At 33.4% G+C, this 19,225-nt stretch overlaps 1 protein-coding gene across 1 annotated transcript in view; it reads right to left on the bottom strand.

Moving 5' to 3' along the window:
• LOC113516849 (dynein axonemal heavy chain 7) overlaps positions 1–19,178 on the bottom strand; it is a 57,631-nt gene extending 38,453 nt beyond the window's left edge. Inside the window, exons 1-28 of the mRNA XM_052902676.1 lie at positions 18,953–19,178; positions 17,831–18,035; positions 17,129–17,264; positions 16,587–16,753; positions 15,855–16,008; positions 14,696–14,845; positions 14,427–14,618; positions 13,818–13,946; positions 13,172–13,419; positions 12,044–12,265; positions 11,550–11,631; positions 11,335–11,459; positions 10,630–10,807; positions 9,948–10,069; positions 9,404–9,688; positions 7,819–7,941; positions 7,073–7,226; positions 6,171–6,397; positions 5,533–5,677; positions 5,173–5,301; positions 4,247–4,409; positions 3,382–3,497; positions 2,863–3,022; positions 2,638–2,774; positions 1,633–1,863; positions 931–1,096; positions 402–547; positions 105–230 (exon numbers count right to left, since the gene is read on the bottom strand). Of these exons, the coding sequence (XP_052758636.1) occupies positions 105–230; positions 402–547; positions 931–1,096; positions 1,633–1,863; positions 2,638–2,774; positions 2,863–3,022; positions 3,382–3,497; positions 4,247–4,409; positions 5,173–5,301; positions 5,533–5,677; positions 6,171–6,397; positions 7,073–7,226; positions 7,819–7,941; positions 9,404–9,688; positions 9,948–10,069; positions 10,630–10,807; positions 11,335–11,459; positions 11,550–11,631; positions 12,044–12,265; positions 13,172–13,419; positions 13,818–13,946; positions 14,427–14,618; positions 14,696–14,845; positions 15,855–16,008; positions 16,587–16,753; positions 17,129–17,264; positions 17,831–18,035; positions 18,953–19,172 (4,638 nt within the window). The 5' untranslated portion in view covers positions 19,173–19,178. The remainder of the gene's footprint in view (positions 1–104; positions 231–401; positions 548–930; positions 1,097–1,632; positions 1,864–2,637; positions 2,775–2,862; positions 3,023–3,381; positions 3,498–4,246; positions 4,410–5,172; positions 5,302–5,532; positions 5,678–6,170; positions 6,398–7,072; positions 7,227–7,818; positions 7,942–9,403; positions 9,689–9,947; positions 10,070–10,629; positions 10,808–11,334; positions 11,460–11,549; positions 11,632–12,043; positions 12,266–13,171; positions 13,420–13,817; positions 13,947–14,426; positions 14,619–14,695; positions 14,846–15,854; positions 16,009–16,586; positions 16,754–17,128; positions 17,265–17,830; positions 18,036–18,952) is intronic.
• Between the last annotated feature and the right edge of the window lie 47 nt (positions 19,179–19,225).

Below are 19,225 nucleotides of genomic sequence, written 5' to 3'. Positions count from 1 at the left end.
GTTTATTTTGGTTGAGGAAACATTTTCAATAGTTGACAATAAATGGAATGTTGATAAGGATGTAGTACCAAAAAAATACTATAGAATTTTACAGTGTGATATACCTTTTCGATAAAGAAGTCATTAGCTTGCAAATTCAGCGGTACACATGCTTCCTTGAGACACGCTACCAAATGAGGTAATCCGGCTTGAGGTAGCGGCAATCCAGGGAACAAATCTCCAATGATGCCCTACAAATATAATTTATTCAAAAATATTAAAAAATAAGAAAATGAAACCAAAACCAATTCTGTTGTAATGCTTCGTGGTTCAGAGGACACAAAAACTGTCATCTGTTTAACTCTTTACGTAGAAAGAAGGAAGGGCCGTAGGAAATGAAAACTCTAAAAGATATTGATTACCATGAAAAGTGGCACGTCGTGTTCAAGGAACTTTGGCAAGTTGACGTCCTTGATGGAGCGTAGTAGAATTACGTCCTCGTCCTCGTCTGGGTAGCGAAGTTTCAGTGCTCCTGCTGCACGCAGCACAGACTTCACCGCGCGCATACCTACCGTCACAAACATTATAACTTTTTAAAGCGCTGGCAATGGCAAACTAGTTGATGGATTATCATAACCTTTATTTCTTTTCCAATAAAGTGTACAGTCTACCTAAAAAGAATAAAAAAGTTTATGATCCTTTTTAAACAAAATCAACAGATTATCATACCTTATTCTGATATATAGATGTAATATCATACCACATTTATGGTGCCTTGAACACTCTTCTTGTACTATCTAAGCATACGAATGTTCTCCCAAATAATACCATAATAATAAAAAGAGGTGTGACTAATGCATAACAAATTTTATTTACACCTAGTCTTAAACTCGAAGGAATAATTATTATTGAAGAAGTTTTGGAATGACAACACTTGGAATGAGCAATTACCATAATCGTAGTGACTCTGCGATGACAACTGTTCTGAACAAAGTCTGTATGTGGCCACGATCTTAACAGCCAGCGGTTTGGCGTTCAAGTAACCAAATGCATACAACTCGATCTCGGAGATAAGGACGTAATCTGGCACCATCATGGCTACAGACCGGAACAGAGCCTGCAACAAACACATTATGAAGCACATTTTATAATCTAAATACATGTACAAACCTAGTTATGTACTTTCTATAGGAATAAATTAATAATGTATCATCACTTATATTCATGAGGTAAGAAAAGACTAAGGTAACAAAGCATAAAACTCAAATACAAAAGAAGAAAACTCGAAATAAAACGCCATGACAAGTTATGGTAATAGTAAACGATATCCTCTCGCCATGTGGTCCCGGTATAGAATGAGCCACCCCTTTCTTTCTTGTGAGTGTCGTAAGAGTCAACTAAGGGAACTTAATGGTCGAGATGTGGGTAAGCAGCATCCCCCTTTAAACATCACCAATGCCTAACTACGGTAGCCAAACCGCCTGCTAAACATGGCAACTACTGGCAATACTTTCCAATAGGAGGAACCCTATATTCAGCAATAGACAATTAATGGCTGATATGATGATAATGATATGACGATCCTTCTCTTATGAAGAGACACTTTTGGCCAAAAATGGGACTTTAAAGCGATAATAAAGATAAAATATCTACCTTCAAATTATCAGGCAATTCAGATCGTCCAGCATAACCCGGATTCATAGTGATGAAGACAGCGCAAGACTTGTCAAGCTGTAATAGCGTGCCCTCGAACAGTAGTTCCGTAGCGCCAGAGTTGATACCACGCTGGATGGACAGGATCTGCTGCGCCACCACCGACAGTACCTCCAGGTCGATGCGATTGAACTCGTCGAAGCACGACCATGCCCCACAGGACGCTAGACCCTGGTAATTATTTACATATACATACATATATATCTATGTATGAATGAATGAGTACACTTTATTTGCATTATATTATATAATGCAAATAAAGTAAAATAAATAAGCAAGACAATTAGTAAATATAACGATACATTGTATAAGTACAGTAAGTAGTATTTATGTACTTCACGCCTAATTTTCATTGGTTTAAGCGGAAACAATGAAGCGCTAAATGCTTCGATTCTAACAGAACTTTCGCTTCCTTCATATTTTTCAATCTATTCATACACGCTCGCCGATTACGAGTACATTTAATTTGGCCATTCTTCAGCACGTCGCCTTTTTGATCCACATATGTCCACTTAAGGCGGTCCTTACTGACACCTTCATTCATTCGTACTTAATAAATCTCTTTCATAATTCTTTTTCCATCCATCCTCTCCAAATGCCCAATCGTTGGATTGAATAGAAGGTGGATGAAAAGCTCTTAATTTATTTCTATTCACGTCTAAATAAAAATTAAATAAGATTAAGTACTTACTATTAAAATATACTTATCATTAGATTTAGTAATGATAATAGTAGAGGCATAATAAATAACTATATAAGATTTGTCTGTTCTAAATTCAAATATTAAAGCTCATAAAGAAACTTCATGATCGTACGAAATGTATGACACTATATGACTATATAATACATTGGTTGTTTTTCTTAATCTATAATATATCTAAACTTTCACAAAACCAGTACAATCAATCTAAGAGAGTAATCTATAGAAAAACAAATCAAGCATACCTTGAAAAACTTTCCAAGAGCAATATAATCGAGGCCGTCAGAACAATTGAATACTACGCATTGTTTTGCAACCGCCTTTGCCAGATCCTTTGTAGTTTCTGTTTTGCCTGTACCAGCAGGACCTTCAGGAGCACCACCTACAGTCAAAGAATTTCACTAATTGAAAATTATATTCGATAAAGAATAAAAGGAAATTAGCTAAAAATCATAATTGACCTCACTTACCCAAATTTAAATGTAAAGCACCAAACAATGTTCTAAAACACCTATCAGTGAGCGGAGTGACAACAAGGCGACCAGTATTTCCCAAGTACTCGTAGCCATACATCAGTTGAGAGTTGATCATACGGGTAGCTATTTGCATGCTCTTATCTTCCTCTTGCTCCTGTTAATTTATTTATGGGAAAGAGTCACATCATTGTGAAGAATTAAGAGCTTTTATTTTTAGTTTAATAGTAGTCCATCGATTAGCATTCATATAGTGAAAGAAAGAATATAAAGAATAATTAATTATAATAGTCCAATAACCATCTAATAGATTGTAAATATATATATAATGGATATTAAACTCTTACAATTTAACTGTAGGATTTTTGCTACTGTTTATTACGATTTGGATGTATTAAAAATATTAAGCTAACATGTAAAATGTCATAAAAATCTATTCTAATTACACTGCATGGTTCTCTATCAAGTACTCTATAGAGAAAAGGTACGAGAATATAGCAACAAAAAAATAGTTACCTCCCAATAATATCGAATTTGTGATAACCAGTTGAAATCATTATCATGCTGCACATTGTATTCGATTAGCAACATGAGTACATCCCTCGCGTGGACGTCTAGAACAACTAACGCTCCTAAAATAATAAATTATTATTATAACTTGACCTCACACTGCTAGAAGTATCACTCCAAGTCACTCTGCGAGCTGTGGAGAGAGCTATACTCAAATTTTTACTGCATAATAGAAACCGAAACATGATATAACCACAGAAGAATTAAAGTGACAAATATAATCCGGTCTGCAAACTAAATTAAAATATGTTATTTATATAGTTCGACCAATCGATAGCCGATGAAGAAGAAAGTTACTTGCAAAACGACTCCTTGAAGGCAAGCACATTATAGGTTATGGATGCAGATGATGCTAAATCCTACTTTACGAAAAATGAGAGACTTATTTCCGGCAGTGCACGATAAATAGGTTATTTGTTTTTTTATTTAACAATTGTCTCTTTTATATATTATATTTCCTTATACATTATACTAGTTTTTTAAACACTACTTCGTAGATATAGAATTAGGAAATGTAATGAAACAGGCCACTTCTCGATAGCGAATCAAGATAAAACATATATGTTTTAATGTAATCCTTCTGGAGTATCAGTGTGAAAATCGTATTCAGTTTAATGCAGTAATTTTTGTGTGATGCCAAAACAAACAGAGATAGATAGACAGACTTTCTAAAAATTATTGTTTCAGCAACTATTAGTCTTATTAAGAGCTCATATTAATTTTTCTTAAATATCATCCATGTACGTACAAACATTGTCTAGGTACATTTTTATTATATTAGTAAGATTACGTTGTAAATACAGGTACATACCAAGCGTAATTCTGTTTTGTAAACTGAGCTCGCCACGGACCAAATCAACAATCTTGGAGATTTGCAAATTGCATTTGTCCCAATAGGCTTTCATTGCAGATATACTGATGTGAATTGCCTCAGTCACCTCTGACGTCCAAAACGTCATCGCAATACACTGAACCTATATACGAAGCAACATTGTCCAACTTTGTATTTATTTATTTAGTCTTTATTCCACTAAATATAAAAAGAAAATGTTAAAATGTTAAATAACCATTTAGAAACAATATAATTATGAAGTTGAATTTCAGAAAATGCAAAAATTAAAACGCGTTGAAAAAAGAGTGTGGACGTTGTGCAAGTTGGTAGAATCCCCTAAAGGTCTTTAAAAGGTTTCCAAGTTTTTTATGGCAAAAACCTTGAAAATACTATAAACTATATGACCATCCTTGAGGAACTCGTTATTTACCACCGACAAAGTAATAAATTATTAATTTTATTAGCCTTATTAACTGTAACTGCGACTTCGTCTACGTGATTGGGATAAAAAATAGCCTATCTTTTCAATGTCAAATATTATATTTATAACATATTTTATGACAATTAGTAGAGACGTTAAAGTATCAAAATGTAGAAAAGATATTTTTTTTTATACTACAAAGGTGGCAAACAAGCAATACAGCCCATCTGATCGCAAACGGTCATTGTAGCCTATGGACGCTTGTAACACTAGGAGTGTCACGTGCGCGTTGCCCTGAAGAAACCTTAATATATCTTTTTTGAAGAATTGTATACTGTAATAATATCACATACACATCAGACATCTTGCAAATTTATGTATAAAATATAATCCAATTTATTAATAATTATAATTCTGAATGACGAAACAAAGATATCGTTTAAAATAGAAACGGAAAACTGTATAGACTACAGCAGAAACTTACAGCTTGTCCAGGCCATACCAGCACCCAATTCTCACGAGGCCTCTGTGAATAGTCATCGTAAGATAACGCAACTACGTGGTGTACAGACGATTTCATCGCTTTCTCCAATTCTAAAAGCCATTTTTCCACCTGCATAAACAAAGAAAAAAAATATAAAAATATTAAATTTAGAAAAAGACATGTAGTTTATATACTAAATGAGTTCTGAAAATAGATAAAGCAAGGGATGCATGGAAAGAAAGCCTTTAAACACTCGGTTCTCGCTGCCTTCTCTGTAATAAATTTATAGCGTAAAGATAATTAGAAGCAACTGGTAACTGTGACCTACTTGCGTAAACTACAAAGGATAAATTGACGAACCTGTCCCCTAGCAGCAGCAGTATTGATGGTAGTCGTAAGTAGCACGATCTCTCCCTCTGAGGACCTCATATGAGTCACCACCATGTCCTCAGTGAACGTCAATTTTGCAATACCTTCGAAACATTTCTTCAGATGCGGCTGTACGCTACAATTATAAAATTAGCATTCAATATTTAAGGAGAGAAGAGACTTATATATGTTTATGTTTTTTTTATTTTATTTTATTTTAATAGGTACACATTACAAAGAATTAACATGGTTACATTAATTTATACAGTATTATAATGTTTTGTTCAGGCTAACCCTCTAAAAATATGCGTACACAGCATGATCAAAATTTATATGTTCATATCAATACAATAATATTTTAAACATCCATGAAAATTGTGTTAAACCAAAAATATATAGTTACGCCGTCTTTCACACTCTTTGATCAACAGTTAGTTGACTGCTAAAGAACAGCTCCGGTCATTCAGTTAACCTTGTATATAATTTAGTGGTGTGTAAAATAATAAATAAAAAATCTATAATAACTGCGATAATTGAATTTACTTTAAGCTCCACAACTCACAGTAAATTCAATTCAATCTGTAAGCCTACATTGAAGATAGATAAATGATAATTGAAGTTTTATCTACCGCATAGGATCTTTAGTTTCAGACAGTATCTCGAGGAGCTCATCATTGGACAAGAAGAAGAAGCGCGGGAAGTAGAGCCGCTTCTTCTCCAAATACGCATTGAGACCGCGCTGCACCATCTCTAACAGGTTGTTGGACTTGCGGAGTCTCTCTAGCATCTTTTCTATCATTATTACGTCCAATACACGGGGCTCTGTGTACGCAGCTTTCATTATTTCACGCCACATCTGAAAATATTGTCAGAATACGATGAGATCAACCTTTTTAATAACTGTCGCTTTTTATTTTTTTTTTCGGCTATGTACTATTACGCACTTTTTAGACTACCATATTCAACACATGAAAATTATTCATTTAAAAGAAGCAGACTTTTTTTACAGCAAAAAGTTTAATAAATAAAGATTTTTTTATATACAACTTATAATGGCAAACAAGCTGACGGCCCACCTGCTGGAAAGTGGTAACCGTCGCCTATAGACATGAGCAGTACCATGAACATAACAGAGTATACTGTTTCGCCCATGATACCCCCCATGCGTTGCCATTCCTGAGAACTTGGATGTTATTCCTCTGTATCCTGTAAATTCACGCCATATCCCACCCTTCAAACCGAAACACAGCCATGCAAACACAACCACTTCACGGTAGAAACACGAATAGGACAGAGGTACCCAAGCAATCGACTTTTGTACAAAGTCTCCCTCTGGTAATTATTTTATATTATACTTAATTAATTGTAGATGATTGTATAATCTTCCATGATTAATTATATAAGATAAACAATAAGATAAGATAATCAATTTTGCTTATTATAGGGAGTTATATCTTATTTAAAAAATCTAAGTTAACATTCAAAGTAACATTGGTTTTTCAAATATATACAAGTATCATAAAAAGATTACCTTGTCAACAGCGCTGAATCGGCGCCCTTCCTCAGGAATTTGCTGCTGAATATCAGGCGAGGAAAATATTGGTTCCAAATACATCCACGTGGCTTGAACTTTGAGCCATTCATCGAGAATCTCTTGCAGTAGTATCAGCTTACCTTCCCAATCGCTGAATAATGCCAAACAAAATTAGGTCTATGTTGTGAGTAAATTAGTTCGAATTAAGGATAGCACAGGAATTTAAGTTCAATGGATATCACAAAATTAAGAAACAAAGTGATCTTGTCAATATATCCATTTCTACACAGTAAGCCAGTGTATTGTGGAGCTGGTTTAACTCTTGACCGCCTGATGTTTCTCCCAACACTAAATCAGAATGTGAACGAAATATAATATTTGGTAATGTTTATGGCGTTATTCATCTATATACCTTACATTAAAAATTCTTTAACGTCTCACTAGGTATGAGCATAGGTAAAACATTCTTTTTATGACATGGATCTCATGGAGAGAGTCCAAGAGAGTAAGAAATATGGCTTATTATTGCCACACTGATCAAATGGCTTGGTGTTAGGTTTTATCTAAAATTTCCCCAATCTCTGTTCATCAATGTTCTCTCAATCATGACACTAATTACGTCACCTACAGACTATGCTTACCATATTCCATCGATATAAGTTTGTTAGATCAACATGCTATTCCAAAAAGCAGTTCAAAATCTGATAGACATTTTTATAATATTCTTGCATATAGGTACTTACATAATAATCTCTTCGAATGGCTTGATGTAAGGAGAGTTCTTCATTGTCTGAGTTTTAACAATATGATCATCTAGCAACAATTGAATCTCGTCGACGCTTGACAAAATGTATGTACCGGTATCCCTGTAAGGTAATAATTACTTGAGAGCATTTATTACTTTTGCTTACCGAAGTCTGATAGCAACGTCACAATTATCTGTTAATTGCCAAAATCAATTTGACATTTTTCAATATTTCTGGCCGATTATTTAAAAAGTGTACTGTCGATGAACTAAAACGTTATTCGTAGAATATGTTGCATTTTTTGAATATGTTGCATTAGAATATATGCACATACTTTTTTATACTACGATAGTGCCAAACAAGCATACAGCCCGTCTGATGGTAAACGGGGTTACCTTAACCTATGGACGCCTGTAACACCACCAGGGATGTTACGTGCGCGTTGCCGACCCTAAAGAAACCTTAATACGTTCTTTTTGAAGAAGGCCATGCTGTAGTTTCTAAGGGCAGCAGGAGGAACATTTCACAACCTGAGTGTTCGCGGGAGGAAGTTCCTCTGAAACCGCACTGTTTGTGACCAATCTGGCTCTAAAGTGTGAGGATAGATTCCCTGTCGATGGTGAATACTTTATAATTGCTTCGGATTTTTTTAAATACTCGTCTACATCAAATTCCAAATTTTCAGTGCCAGCTTAAGAATATTATTGAATGATTAATGTTTTAAATAATGAATCAGAAACATTAAAAAATCAATTGTTTTTGCAAATTGACAAATAATTGCGACGTTGCTATACTTCGTTATAAAGGTTTCTATGCGCTGAGTTTAGAATATATTGTTTTAGAAAAATTCCTTATATTATATTGTACTTATACGCAATAGATCAATAGAGCACGAAGGAAGTATATTTGAAAATTGGACACTTGAAAAGTAAAAGGTAGTAAAAGTTTGTATAGTAATTGCCGACGATAAATTGCCAATTATATTAATTAGTATGTTTTAATTTGGAAATTCTGTAAACAATAATTAAATGGCGACAAACGTTTGAGTATACAATTCAGAACATTGGAGCCCGAGGCAATTTGGCAAGTATTAATTATATAACTTTTAATGATGCTCAACTAGGTATTTGACGTTCCGCGTCTATTATTTTGAGACAGTCTCAACTTCTTGTTCCGGGTCAAGTAAAATGTCTATCTGTATCTCTATAATATCTCAAAACCTAATTCTTTTATGGGGCAGCCAGAAGGGTATATGTATATATATATATATAGTAATTAACGCTCAATCAATCTTAATCTTCATCGCATTGAAGACCGCAGTAAATTTACCATCACATATTAAATCATCTCTGTATTAAATTTACTGGTTCTTTAACTTCTTGGTCCAAAAAACGTATGCCTGACTATAGTACGTCAAATGCCGTACATTAACTTAAACATTCAAGATTTATCGCTAGCAGTTATTATTATTATTTCAGCTGTGGACAGTTAGTTTACTGCTGGACATAAGCCTTCCCTATAAGAACAGTTTTGTCGATAGTTGCTACGCTTTACTACTGCAGTTACATTATAAATATATTACTTGTAAGAAAGAATGTCGAATTTTAGATCGGCCCATTCTTTCATCATCTTGTCTAGTGCTTTCTCAAGGTTGTTCTCCTTAGTGGCAGCTTCTGATATAGACTCGAACTTATCGATGTAGTCCACTAAGTTAAAGTCAATCACTTTCTCCAGAGACAGTTCATCATCCACCACTATGGGGAAGCCGACGATCTCCGATATCTTCTCCCAGTGACGAGGTTTCATGCCAGGGTTACCAAGAGTCTGTATTATAGGCATGTTTGTTTTGAATTCGTCCATTTTTTCTCTGAAATTCAAATTGAGGATAATACCTTTTTGCAAGTCTTATTAATGAAATTATTGTATTCTAATACAGAAAAATGATTTTATTACCATTGTTAAAATATCTTCTTTGAAAATCAAAAATACTTTAGAAAGTTGTTCGAAATTATAAGATTTGTTGGCAACATATCTAGATACACTCAAATACGACGTAGCTAAGAAATTCATGTAAGTATCAAACTCAGTTGTGAAATGTTTACAATCAGTAGGGTGAAACCGTTTACCTGACAGATACAGCCAGTCGATATGTGTCCGGGACCTCTTGGAATGATTTCTCCAACTTGTAGACAATTTTATAGTAGTAACCAACATCACCTTCTATATCTTCAGGATCAAAACTGCCAACCTAACAAAACGACCTTTAATTTTTAAAGCAGAAGTTATCCGTATTCCACAAAAAATTGGTTTTGCATTATTGACACTTTGTTTAAGTAATATAAAAAGATTTTTAATAGATACATAGTACATAAGCTTCTTCTTAAGATCAAGCATAGACTTGTTTCATAAATATTTTACTTATTTTGAGTTAATTATTTCATTCTACTATATAAATAGCAAATAAACCAACAGACAACTAGATAGAAAGTAACTCTTATATGTATCACTATGTACATCACAAAATATACTATACCTATATACAATACATAGAAGTGACGCGTTTATTAGTAATTGCAATAATTATCTTACCCTTCAAACTTAAAAAAAACCTGTTTCGCGACTAAAACAACAATACCTACAGAAAATAATATAAAAATTACTGCAACAAAAATTACATTTTACTGGTGTAGAAGATAGAATTTAGAATAAACTGTGAATTCCCAATTTATTTCACAATGTATATCTTTGAGAGAGAGTTAACAATCGTGAGCATAAATACTTATTTTATTTCACTAATGGGACACATACTTTAGACTTCATCCAATTATTGTGTTTCTCAAGAAAATCGAATCCTGCATCGAAGAGCTTCTTGAATGGCACGAGTCGATCGTAAACAGCCTTTCTTTTCGGGTACTGCGAGAGTTCCCATCCGAATGATGTTTCTTCCTCATTGAACTGATCTATTTTCGTTAATGCGTTCGACAATCTGAAAGAAACGAATCTCTATACAATTGTGTATACTTTCCTATTATATTGTAACAGTAACATCCTACGTTTTTGTGCCGTGATATATTAAATTATAAAAACTGGCTTGAGAAAACTATCGCATAATACATAATCGACATAAGCATCGTCACACGCAGCAATTATTTAATAAATAATTGAGCTGATGATGTATCTTATGGTCATTGTATTTATTACCATGACCATAATACATACATGTATTTCATACATACATACATACATGTTATTATACATATAATGTTATTTAAGGAAGATTTTTTTAAAGAAAACTCAAGAAAAAATATTAACTTTTGTGCCATACAGTTATATGAATCCACTAACATAAGTAAATTCTTGCTCTATTTTCTTAAGTGAATCGATAAATTCATATCTTTATCATTACAAAACAAAATTTTATATGTAATAAAAAAAAACATTATTTCTAAAAATTATAAGTCATATTTAATTAATGTATAAAATTCGTCTAATTTCTAAGCGTTTATAACATACTTCTCATCCAAGTGCCGCGCGCGGCTGACGTATTTGGGCAGCTCGTTAATTTCACCCCAATATTGCAACTCATTACATTGCGCTTCGTATATATTTAAGTCGTCGATAAACTTGGCAATTCGAACCTAAAATTCAACAATATTATAAAGGATTAATATTAATAGAAATGTATATTCCAGTTACTCGGAAATTAGAAAAATATATCAAGTTAAAACCTTTAATAGTTCCTGATATTCAATCTTCTTCTGATCACATATGACTTTGCACTCTTCGATAACTCCAGGCATTCGTGCATACCTGAAAATATGCCTATGTTGGAAATTGGAATTTACATTTATTTTTTTTATTCCACGTCTGAAGGTAAACAGTCACTGTAGGCTATGGACGCCTGTAACTCCAGGGGTGTCACGTGCGCGTTACCGAGCCTGAAAAATCTTAATATACTCTTTTTGAAAACCCCGTACTGTAGTCTCTAGGGAAAACGTCGGCCTCTGCCTAGTCTATTCCGCAGCCTGAGTGTTCATGGGAGAAAATTATAGGAGAAAATAAACACTTGTTCTGTTACGATCTAAAGTCTACTGAAATTCCTGTATACTGTTCCTGTGTTTCAAACATTTTTTCAGTTATTTTCTGGGTGTAAAATTAAAAATAGTTGATGAGATATAAAATTCTCTTAATATTTTAATAGGTAAATACGCGAGCTACTAACCAGTGGAACGTTTGGTTGTTCGCCTTCATCTCCAATGGCGTGAAGGTGGTATAGTCCCCAAGAAATATGATATAGCGCAGCACACTGCGCAGTTTGTCTTCCATCTCGTCCAGTATGATGTCCTCCACCTTCTTGCAGTACGCGATCAGGTCCATCAACGCGGCCGTTTCAGGCGGGGGGGTTAGCAGGGTGTTCGCAATCGTCGAATACTCATCGTAGATCCTGTTATTTTACACGATGTGTAAATCGCTTTTATAATATATTGTGCAATGCTATATGATAAAAGGTAAACGTAGACTATATGACATAGTCTAATTAATGAACACGGGCCCAAAACATGAGAACGCTTGCTATGGCAAAGACTGGCTAGTCTCAAATGAAATGGAATAAGGCGAGACAGAAAGAGAAATATGATAGAAGAGCGCAAATATGGGTAATTATACGAATTTCTACGGTAACATTATGTCGTGCACGTTCATCACTACATAGTATAAAACAAAGTCGCTGTCGCTGTCTGTCCGTCCCTATGTATGCTTAAATCTTTAAAACTACGCAACGGATTTTGAAGCGGTTTTTTTAATAGATAGACTGATAGAGTGATTCAATAGAAAGGTATATATGTATAATACATGCATAATATTATAGAGAAACACTGATAATTTTAAAGGTTTCTGATGTGATATAATGTGCATCCGTGCGAATCCGGGGCGGGTCGCTAGTTATTAATAAAATTGTTCTGTGTACTAAATACATGTACTGTCTATGATGACATGCACAATATAACTTATTACCAAAAAGAAACATAATAAACCAATAAATAAAGTGGTTGACTCATAATTAGGTAACAATATGGCAATCGGCTATAATTGAAAGTGGATAGCTGGTTAAAATCTTGAATAAAGCTGTGAAAGTGTGACGACATGTACAGACTCACCTTCCTATTAAAAGTATATCTAACACCATATATTATCTTTTTTTACAACATAGGAGGCAAACGAGCATGCGGCTCACCTGATGGTAAGTGACTACCACCGCCCATTGTCACCCACAATACCAACGGCATTGCAGGTGTGCTGCCGGCCTTTATTTGTGTTAATACTAACAAGAATTAAGGTTTCACATACTTACGATTTAATCATGAACTGGTAATCCTCCGTCATCCTTTTTAATAGAGTGTTAGCTAGCCTAGTGGCAGCTGATCGCAAGGAAGTTATCAGGTCTCCTCTTTGCATCTGGTACATGCCGATCGTGATAGTCCCTTCCAACTTTGAGGGTATCTCTTTCGCCAATTCCACATATTTGACTGACTCAGCACAGAACTCTTCAAAAGTTTTCTCAGGAACAGAGTTAATAAATGACTCCACTTTTGATAAAGACTAAAATATTAAAATCATCTGTACTTAGTTGACAATTTAAGCCTATATAATTAAAAAAATGTCCTCCATAAACAAAAATTTCCATTGTAATATAAGGAACGATAAGCTGACGGCCCACCTGATGGACTGTACTAATCAACATCTATAAACATGAAACGCACCATAGACCTCACAGAATACAATGTAACAATCATGCGCTGGCATGTCCAAGTCTGCTCGTTTTATGGCTTCGTACCCGGTAATTTTATTAACAAAAACATAACCAGGAAGGTACAACTTGACAGCAAAAATATGAATGGAGACAGATGTACACAAGCAAGATTTGCATAGTCTCTCTGGCAAAAATTACTAAAATCTATTGTTAAATAAGCATTGTAATTTTTAAAGAAGGCTCTTACTTCGCCATTTAGAAGACAAACGTAGTCATCAAAATCTTGAACTCTCAGTTCCGGACCGATTCTTTGCTCGCTAATTAGATCTGCCACTTGCTTCTTGTACGAATCCACCAAATCATTATCTATTATGGGCTGTAAAAAAAGTAAGGTTGCAGGTCTTCAAGTTCTATGATCAAACTCTGTCAGTTACTCATTGACAGAATTTGATTACCATTTATTAGTAATTCATTTTATACCTAACAAACAACCTGTCTGATGGTAAATGGTTACTGTGACCTATGGACACTATCTGCAACATTAAAATTATTTGTGCGCATCTCTGACCCTGAAAAAACTGTATTACGTCCTTTAAGAGTATATATATATATATATATATATATATATATATATATATATATATATATATATATATATATATATATATATATATATATATATAGTTAATATTCTCTTTTTAAATCATCGTATTTAAGACAGAAAAAAAGGTGAGTTAAACTCCAGTGAGAAGGACAAGGAATAGTCATACTACACCAAGTATTACACTTACAAACAAGCAATTCTTTAACGACCATTCTGAAAATGTGAAATTAAAAAAACAAAATGAATAATTACCTTCAGCGTAGCTCTAGAAGTACAAACGTAATCTTGATACAACAATGTCTCCAACCGAGGAGTTTGTCTACATGCATCTATTAAGAAATCGTATAACAAACGAAGCTGATCTTTAAACTGTTTAAAAGAAGGTTCAAATTCGATAGCGTCGTTTTGAAACGTTAAATTGACGACAAAGCCTTGATTCATTCCCTGTAAAAAAGCAATTTATGTCAATAAATAGTATACTTATGAACAACATATAACAGCTAAATAATCAGATACCATACCCCAACATCCATGATATAGTCTGTAAATTCCTTCATAGATTTTAAGCATAACGTTTGCAAATTATAGGTCATGATACAAGCCAAGCAATTATAAAAGTGCTTAATTTTGGACGCTTGCTTAGGATCTGGTATGAGACGTTTTTTATTTCCCTGAAATTATCAAATATGCATAATTTATTGAAATTTTTAGATACTAATATAATAAAATTGCAACTAGACGATCTCTGTAGCTTGGAGAAATTTAAGAAAAATTGGTATAAGAAGTTTTAAAGGAAGCCAAAACAATAATTTGTAAAATTTTAAACTGCATTTGTTTCGGCAACACGCAAACACTTTTGCACCAAATTGTGTGTGGTTTTTATAATTATATTCCTCAAAGTGCAACTTCTGGTATAAAGTTTAAATAAAAATCTTTACCTTTCTAAATTTCTTTGTAAATATATATTACAAAAAGCTAGTACAGTTTAATTCTGTTTTATATAGCTTCCTACAACATACATTTATCCAATATATGAGATTATAACAGTATACCTATCAAGTTTAATCGAAACAGTACTTCAGTTATCGCGTGGTACAAATGTACGATAGCCGAAGTACTGATTAATTGAACTCGATACTTATCCCACAAATCTGTGGGATATGGGTATTCTTTTGTATGAAGCCACTTTTAGATATTTATAAGTCTGCTCAGGGGGACACCCAGATAATAAATACTATATTAGGAGTGTATTTATTTAGGCTTGGATACCTTGTATTGAACCAGGCAACGAACATCTGGTACAGTCCAGGTCAATCAAACCCCAATACAGAAAAAAATGTAGTAACCAGACCAATTTTGATGATAATAATAATAAGTCAAAAGAGGAAGGGAAAGACTAAGGAATAACTACATGGGACAGATAAAGGAAACACTAAGTGTCATGTTGTATAGGGAGGTCAAAAATATAGCCTGAAATAGATCTAAATAAAAGAAAATGCATGAATTTGTTACACCGATAAAAGGAAACTCTTTAATAAAAAATAATAATAAGTGCCACACATTCATGCAAATCTTCCGCTCCTCGAGCTCAGATAGCTTGTGTTATGAGAGACCAGGTGTACACGTTATGTTTTACTTATTGTACATGTATTTATTTTTAATTCAAATTACGAGGCAAACCTGTAGGAAGACTGCCTGTATGGTGGGTATCCATTGTAACGTGAGCACATTGCCGGCTGCCTCGATATGCCTCTTGCACACGAAACAAAAGTCCTGGAGCTCGTACGCTTCGTTTGTAGTCATTATATCTTTCATGCTGATCAGTCGCAAGTCACTAGAATGTAGCGAAAAAATAAGAAATGCATAATAAATTAAAAGAACCGAATACTAACTAATAACAAAATAAAGTTATTAAATTTATTTATTTATTTATTTAACACGTATCACAATGTGAAACCGAAATAAAACGCTTTATTATATTTAAAATAAATATAGCAATTTTTTTCCCCTACTTCTAAGTTTTATAAAAAATCACGAAGTGTGTGCAAGTAGGTACATAAAGTACGCAAAAATAAAGTAATATTTTAAATGAAACTTAATAATACTCCAAGATAATATGTTTATTGTCATGTATTATAACGAGCAGTTATATTATATAAGATGACTGTGGTGCAAATGTTACAATGAATAGATAACAAAGAAAGAGAGACTAAGAAATGGGAATAGATAATAATAGAACATTTTAAAATGTCTAAGATAATCTGAGACAGCTTATCGGAGTTAAAAAGGACAAAATAATGCACGGAACGTAAATAAAAAACAAAAACAAAATATAGGTCTCACCAGAGAACTCGTACATATCTACACTAGCAAGGTAAAGCAATTAGCTAAATAGCTACAAAAATTGCTCACTTGAACTGCTTCCACCATATCTGAAGCACCTGCGCTATACAATAGTTCACAGTGTGCAGATTCCTGCCGAGGTACTTTTTAGCTAGAGCGTATCGATTCCTCCATGCGTCGTCCTTCTTCGCTAATTCTTGCTTTAATGGTGTATCCTCTTCTTCTAACGATTCTTCCTATTTTTTACGTAATTCACTATTATTTATATTAACATACTCAATCGTGATCACGATATTGTCTCTATTGTTAAATTACTTTACAATTTTTCTATAAATTCTACTTATATGCATACGTGATCCTTGAAGTTGCAAGCATACAAAAATTTATCAATTTTCATGTTTATAATAATAGTAAACATAACACCTAAAGGTTTTCTCTACTATTCAAGCATGAGGCGGGCAAAAAGTTTGTAAATACGTAACCGCATATTACCAGTTGGACCCTATATTAAATGCATATATAACTTTTTTAATCTTACTTTTGGTTCACGTAATTTCTTTTCATATATTTATTCATGTCTACACTTAATCAAATGTTATAGGAATACAAACCGTATTAGGATCCTTCAAAACAAAGTCTACAATAGCTTTCTTCATGCTCATCATAAAGTCCTCGCGCATCTCATCCGTACATGTGAACAATGTCTCCTTCCATTTCTTCAGTTTGAGCGATATTAAGTTATGCACACTGTACATAAAACTCATTAAATTTAAACTTGCAACTAACAATGTATTAGTTAGGTTTTAAAAATTTACATTTAATGTATCTAACTAAGTATAAACAACCAACCAGATTATAAACAGCTTTGAATTTGGTAATGATTAACTAAGTAAATTACATTTATTGTGATTAGAAACTTGACGATTATCAGTAATCATGAATAATTGTTATAGATATAATTAGAAAATAAAATACTAATATTTTTGAGATTTGAGCCCATTTGGTCAAAGAAAATTTCTTTGCCTGAGAAGCAACACAATCGCAAAGAACACGGGGCCATAGAATTTAAAAGATATTAAGGTAAGGGCTAATATTATTAGTTCGGGAAACAAGAGCTGACATGACCTGAGAATAGATACAGACTAAGTAGAGCCCAAATCATATTAGCTCTAATATCCTGATAGAACACCAAAAGTTTCCTATATGGGTGTAAATGCTACGTCACATAAATATGGAAACCCTATACAAAATCATTAGTGTGGGACAATAGCATTCGTTTATTTAAAAATTAACATAATAAAAAATTCTCTCACCGTAATATAATTTTATTATCCAATGGAGCGACATGTATGGTGTCTATACCATATCTGAGATAATAATAGTAACGTAACATATTTTTCTCTTCGCCCGAGGGGATCATGTCTCCATCCTCCCCTGGTTGAGACTGGCAGATCAAATTCATAAGTTTTGCCCTAAATTCCTCTCTGGCTTTACGCATAGCTGTGTAGCTCTGCATTACTGAAATAATTTGATGTAAATATTTGTTACAGACGCAGCTCTCCCTCTCTCGATCAAAAATACTTTCGGTTGCAAAAATTAGTGAAAAATATTTTTGTTTAAAGATGTTCATCGGAGAATGTCTCAAAGGCTTCTATTATTTATTTTATCAAAGGTCTTACGGGTCGTTTAAGCAACTTCTAAAAGAAGGTTATTTACCATTCACCTATATTTTTTGTGTGTTTATTGCGCTATATCCTTGTCAACTCTATATACATTTTGATTTATATTTTCTAATCTATCTAATTTTAAGCTCATCTTTTATTATTCCTATATAAATTTTGTCAATAAACCTTTTTTGATCTTATCTTTAGGTTTTTACCTATTTTTGGATCTTGTAATATGTAACTAAAATTTTGAATACAGTTAATATGGTCTTTATTAGAACTTTATACAGGAAATAAAAATTAAGTTATTTTTGAGGAAGATTTCGATGATAGACACTATTTAAATGTAAATAATAGATATAATCTAAACTATCACTATATTATTACCAATATTTCTCTCGTAAAGCAGCAATGTATGCATTGTTGTGTTATTACAGAAAACAAAAAAAGGCCTAACTTTGTAAGTAGTACAGGGTGAAGGGACTGTTAATAATGGGGCTTAGTGTCCCCATTACTAGCAGTGTATCTTGTATATCAAGTTGACTTCCACGTGGACCCCATGAAAATCATTGCAGTTAATTCCTGTTGAATTTATCATGATGAACCAATTCACGTAACTGAATTCTCATCTTGTTTTTTACTGGTACCTCACCAAAGTAAACCAATAGTTCAAATGGAATTTACCATTCCATTTTTATCCTCATAAAATAAGTACGGAAATAGATAAGAACTTCATGGTATGTAATAAGTTCATCAAAAATATATGTTTACCACTAGACTTCCTTCTAGGCATAGCTTTTGCAGCTTGTAATTTCGCTGCTTTTGATGTTGGTGGAGGTAGTTTCAGGACTTCCTCAGGCAGTGAAAACAAGGGCCGAGTTCGTATTTTAAAATCTTCCGGCATCGAAGTTTTTGGCAATTTGGGCAATTTTACGTCAGACGAGGATGGACCTGGTTGCCCTTTTTTTCTGTTAAGTCGTTTCTTATCCATTTTCAATTTTAAAACCCTATAAATATAAGATATGCAAAGAAATAAAGTCGAAA

This window comes from Galleria mellonella, unplaced genomic scaffold (genome assembly GCF_026898425.1).
Source record: "Galleria mellonella isolate WM207_F2 unplaced genomic scaffold, CSIRO_AGI_GalMel_v1 utg93, whole genome shotgun sequence".
NCBI classification, from domain to species: Eukaryota; Metazoa; Arthropoda; class Insecta; order Lepidoptera; family Pyralidae; genus Galleria; species Galleria mellonella.
The sequence above is the reverse complement of the archived record's forward strand: the minus strand, read 5'-3'. Positions and strand labels throughout refer to the sequence as shown.